This window comes from Otolemur garnettii, unplaced genomic scaffold (assembly GCF_000181295.1).
Source record: "Otolemur garnettii isolate 467f Iridium unplaced genomic scaffold, OtoGar3 scaffold00092, whole genome shotgun sequence".
Classification (NCBI taxonomy): Eukaryota; Metazoa; Chordata; class Mammalia; order Primates; family Galagidae; genus Otolemur; species Otolemur garnettii.
This window is the reverse complement of record NW_003852487.1, coordinates 489,193-493,307: the sequence shown is the minus strand read 5'-3', so window position 1 is coordinate 493,307 and position 4,115 is coordinate 489,193. Positions and strand designations below refer to the sequence as shown.

Sequence of the window (4,115 nt, the reverse complement as noted above, 5' to 3'; positions counted from 1 at the left end):
AAAAAAAAAAGTTTTTGAAAAATAACCTTGTATGCAGAACCTTGCTAAATTTGCTAATTCTAATTATATATTCTTCAGAATACTGTGTACAAAGTCATGCCATCTGCAAATAAAAGTTTTATTTCTTTTCCAAGATTTATGCCTTTTGTTTCTTTTTCTTGCCTTACTTTACTGGCTAGGAGCTCCTGCATAATGCTGAATAAAATTTATGACAGCAGATACCATTCTCTATTATTTTTTTGTCTTTCAAGAAAACTTTTACTATTTGGGGTATAGTGGGTCATGCCTATAATCCTCACACTCTGGGAGGCCAAGGCAGGTAGATCTCTTGAGTTCAGGGTTTGAGACCAGCCTGAGCAACAGAGAGACCCTCATCTCTACAAAAAAATAGAGGGGGAAAAATGACCTAGTGAGGTCTAGTGGCTGGTGTCTGTAGTCCCAGATACTCAGGAGACTGAGGCAAGAGGATCACTTGAGTTCATGAATTTGAGGATACTGTGAGCTACAATGACTCCATGACACTCTACCCAAGGTGACAGAGTAAGACTGTCTTAAAAAAAAAAAAAAAACTTTCCCTATTTTACCATTAAGCATGCTGCTTATTGTAGTTTATGCTACTCTTTATACAGTTAAGGAAGTTCCTTTCTACCCATAGTTTTCTAAGATCATAAATGAACATTAATTTTGCCACATGAATTTTCTGCATACTCTAGATTACTTTTCTTCACATGGTGTATAACAGCAATTGACTTTTCAATATTAAGCCACTTTTGCATTCCTGAAAGAAGATCCACTTGATCACCATTTTATCCTTTTCCCAAAACCTATCTCTATTTTGTTTGCCCAGGATTGGGTCACATGGCCAATATAAACAATTCACCAAAATAATCATTATTGGTTTAGAATAATCAGGATTTGCCCTCTGTGTCATGTGAAGAATTGCTAGAATAAGATCCAAACTTTTCCAACAAGCAATGAAATGAAAAGGACTTTAAGTTAACCCACAGAAAAAAGTCTTAAGGTAACTTGTATTAATTTGTTCTGAAATACTGAGAATAGGGGAAATGAACAAAATAATATTTACAGCTAATAAAAATTCAGATAAAATTTCTGAATTTCACAGTATTGGCACTCTGCACACTCAAACCTGGAGTAAAATGAATGGTACGAGACTTCGAAGATATATTTTAGAGAGGACGAGCAGTAGTATGCTTGTTCCCATTCACAGAAATACTTAAAACAATTCCAAATTATGTATGTGTAATTTATCAAAATAGTATTTTTAAAAACATTTGTTTGCTTGGTGCAATTGAAAACTTTATAAAATCCACTGCCTCCTCTACTGATGAGGCATTCATTAAAAACACATTTGTAAATTCATCTAAATAAAAAATTATATATTTCATTCTTATACCTATCAAATATTATCTGACCAACAATATATCCTGTTAATACATTTTGTCATCTTAATACTCAAATAATACTGCCTTTTCACAAATTATCCAAATCCAAACTTGCATAGAATCACCATTAGATTGCATTTTAAGAACATGATTCAGATTGCCACATACTCATTTAATGCTACTGTCCACTACTGTCCTCACAATCAATTCCTGATGATTGTAAAACTTCATTTTATACAATGAAGGTTAATTCAGAGCTGTTAGCTTCTAAAGTCTTTCCTATAAACACCTGATTTTACATCAGAAGTATGGCTTTTAGTATAACAATTCCAAGACAATACATTTTCCACATTCATCATATTGACAGATTTCTCCTTAGGATGATTCCCTGATATGTAAATATACAAAATAAATATTAAATACTTATAAAATTTCACTCCTGCATAAATCATCTAGTGTCCAATGAGTTGTATGTCTTGCTGAAGGCTTTGCTTTTTGTTGCATTCTTGGGGCTCCTTCTCTGTGAAAATCAAAATTAAAATGAATTGAATGCCTAAAGGCTTTTCCCTATTCAGGAACATGAACTCTCAGATGAACAATTATATTTGATTCCCTACTGGATTTTCCATATTGTATTCAAAGCATTTTCTAAAAATTGAGAGATTTTTAGACTTCAGAGATTTCCCACATCAAGTACATTCACATTTCCTCTTCTATGAATTCTCTGATGGCTATTGAAGGCTGATCTGTGGTGGAATTTTTTCCCACATTCATTACATTCATAAGGTTTCTCTCCTGAATGAGTTCTATAATGTACGGTGAGGTATGACTTCTGAGAAAAGACTTTCCCACATTCATTACATTCATAGGGCTTCTCTCCTGAATGGCTTCTATAGTGTACAGTGAGGTTTGACATCCGAGAGAAGACTTTTCCACATTTACTACATTCATAAGGTTTCTCTCCTGAATGAATTCGATGATGTATAGTAAGATATGACTTCTGAGAGAAGAATTTCCCACATTCATAACATTCATAGGGTTTCTCACCGGTGTGTACTCTTTGATGTCTAAATAGGGATGAATTATGGGAGAAAGTTTTCCCACATTCATTACACCCATAGGGTTTCTCTTCTGAATGACTTCTATAATGTTCAGTGTAGTATGACAACTCAGAGAATAATTTTCCACATATGTTACATTCATAGGATTTCTCCCCTTTTGGAAGTGACTGGTGCCCACTGAAGGCTGAATTTACAAGGAAGGTTTTCCCACATTCATTACATTCATAGGGTTTTTCTCCTAAATTAGTTGCATGATGGTCAGTGAGATATGATAATTGAGAGAACTTTCCACATTCATTACATTCATGGGATTTCTCTTCTGTGTGTACTTTCCGATGTCTGATGAAGGCTGAATTTAAATTGAAGGTTTTGCCACATTCATTGCATTCATAGGGTTTCTCTTCTAAATGACTCCTGTAATGTATAGTGAGGTATGATACCCGGGAGAAGAATTTTCCACATTCACTACATTGATAGGGTTTCTCTCCTGTATGTGTTCTTTGATGTGTAATAAGAGTAGACTTTCGGTAGTAGGATTTCCCACATTCATTACATTTATAAAGTTTCTCTCCAGTGTGTGTTCTCTGATGGTCACTGAGAGCTGACTTGCGGGAGAAGGATTTCCCACACTCATTACATGGATAGGGTCTTTCTCCTGAATGATTTCGCTGGTGAAGGGTGAGATGTGTCTTTTGGCAGAAGGTTTTCCCACATTCATTACATTCATAGGGTTTCTCTCCTGAATGAGTTCTCAGATGTTGAGTGAGGTGTAATTTCTGACAAAAGGTTTTCCCACATTCATTACATTTATAGGGTTTCTCCTCTAAGTGTGATCTCCGATGTACTGTGAGGGTTCCCTTTTGACTGAAGGATTTCCCACATACGTTACATTCATAAGGTTTCTCTCCTGTGTGAGCCCTCTGATGTATAATAAATTTTGACTTTTTACAGAAGGATTTTCCACATTCATTGCATTCAAAGGGCTTCATTTCCATTTGTGATCTCTGATATGTGTTAAAACTTGACATCTGAATGAAGTCTGGCCCAGAATCATTCCACTCATAGTGTTTCTCCCCCATATAAGCTCTCTTATGAGTAATGAAAACAGTTTTACTCTCTAAGGCTTCCATGCATTCATTATATTCAAAGGGTTTCTCCAAAATGTTGATTTTCTGTAGAACACCTTCTTCATTTTGAGAAAAGGTATCTACATTTTGATTAAATTCATAGAGTTTCTCTCCATGATATGTTTTTCCACATTCATTACACTCATTAGGCTTTTCTCTGGCATAACTCCCATCACTACTAATTAATTCTGAAATAGAGTCTAAATTCTTTCCACATGAGACACAATTGTGAGCTATTATGCTTGAAGGAGCAAGGCTTGTTTCCACATATATTTTATCAAAAGTATCCCCTCTCTCTTCAATCAGGGTTTTGCTGTTGATACAAACAACTTGCCTTGAATGTTTGTCTTCATTTTCTTGGATTCTCTCTATCAGGTCATCACCTTTCCAGACTTCTTCTAAAAAAGAATAAAATCAAACAAACTTGGTAGATCTGAACCCTCTAGCTATGGAAAGGGAATAGTACCAAAGAGCCCTATTGCGGGGATTTAATTCTGGCTTTAGGGACTATCTCCACATACACA

General features: G+C 35.2%; 1 protein-coding gene across 2 annotated transcripts in view; it reads right to left on the bottom strand.

Moving 5' to 3' along the window:
* Positions 1–1,390: 1,390 nt before the first annotated feature.
* Positions 1,391–4,115, bottom strand: part of RBAK (RB associated KRAB zinc finger) — a 17,055-nt gene continuing 14,330 nt past the window's right edge. For both annotated transcript variants that reach the window (XM_023516559.1, XM_023516560.1), the window contains one exon: positions 1,391–3,989. In XM_023516559.1, coding sequence (XP_023372327.1) covers positions 2,077–3,989 — 1,913 coding nt within the window. In that variant the 3' untranslated portion in view covers positions 1,391–2,076. The remainder of the gene's footprint in view (positions 3,990–4,115) is intronic.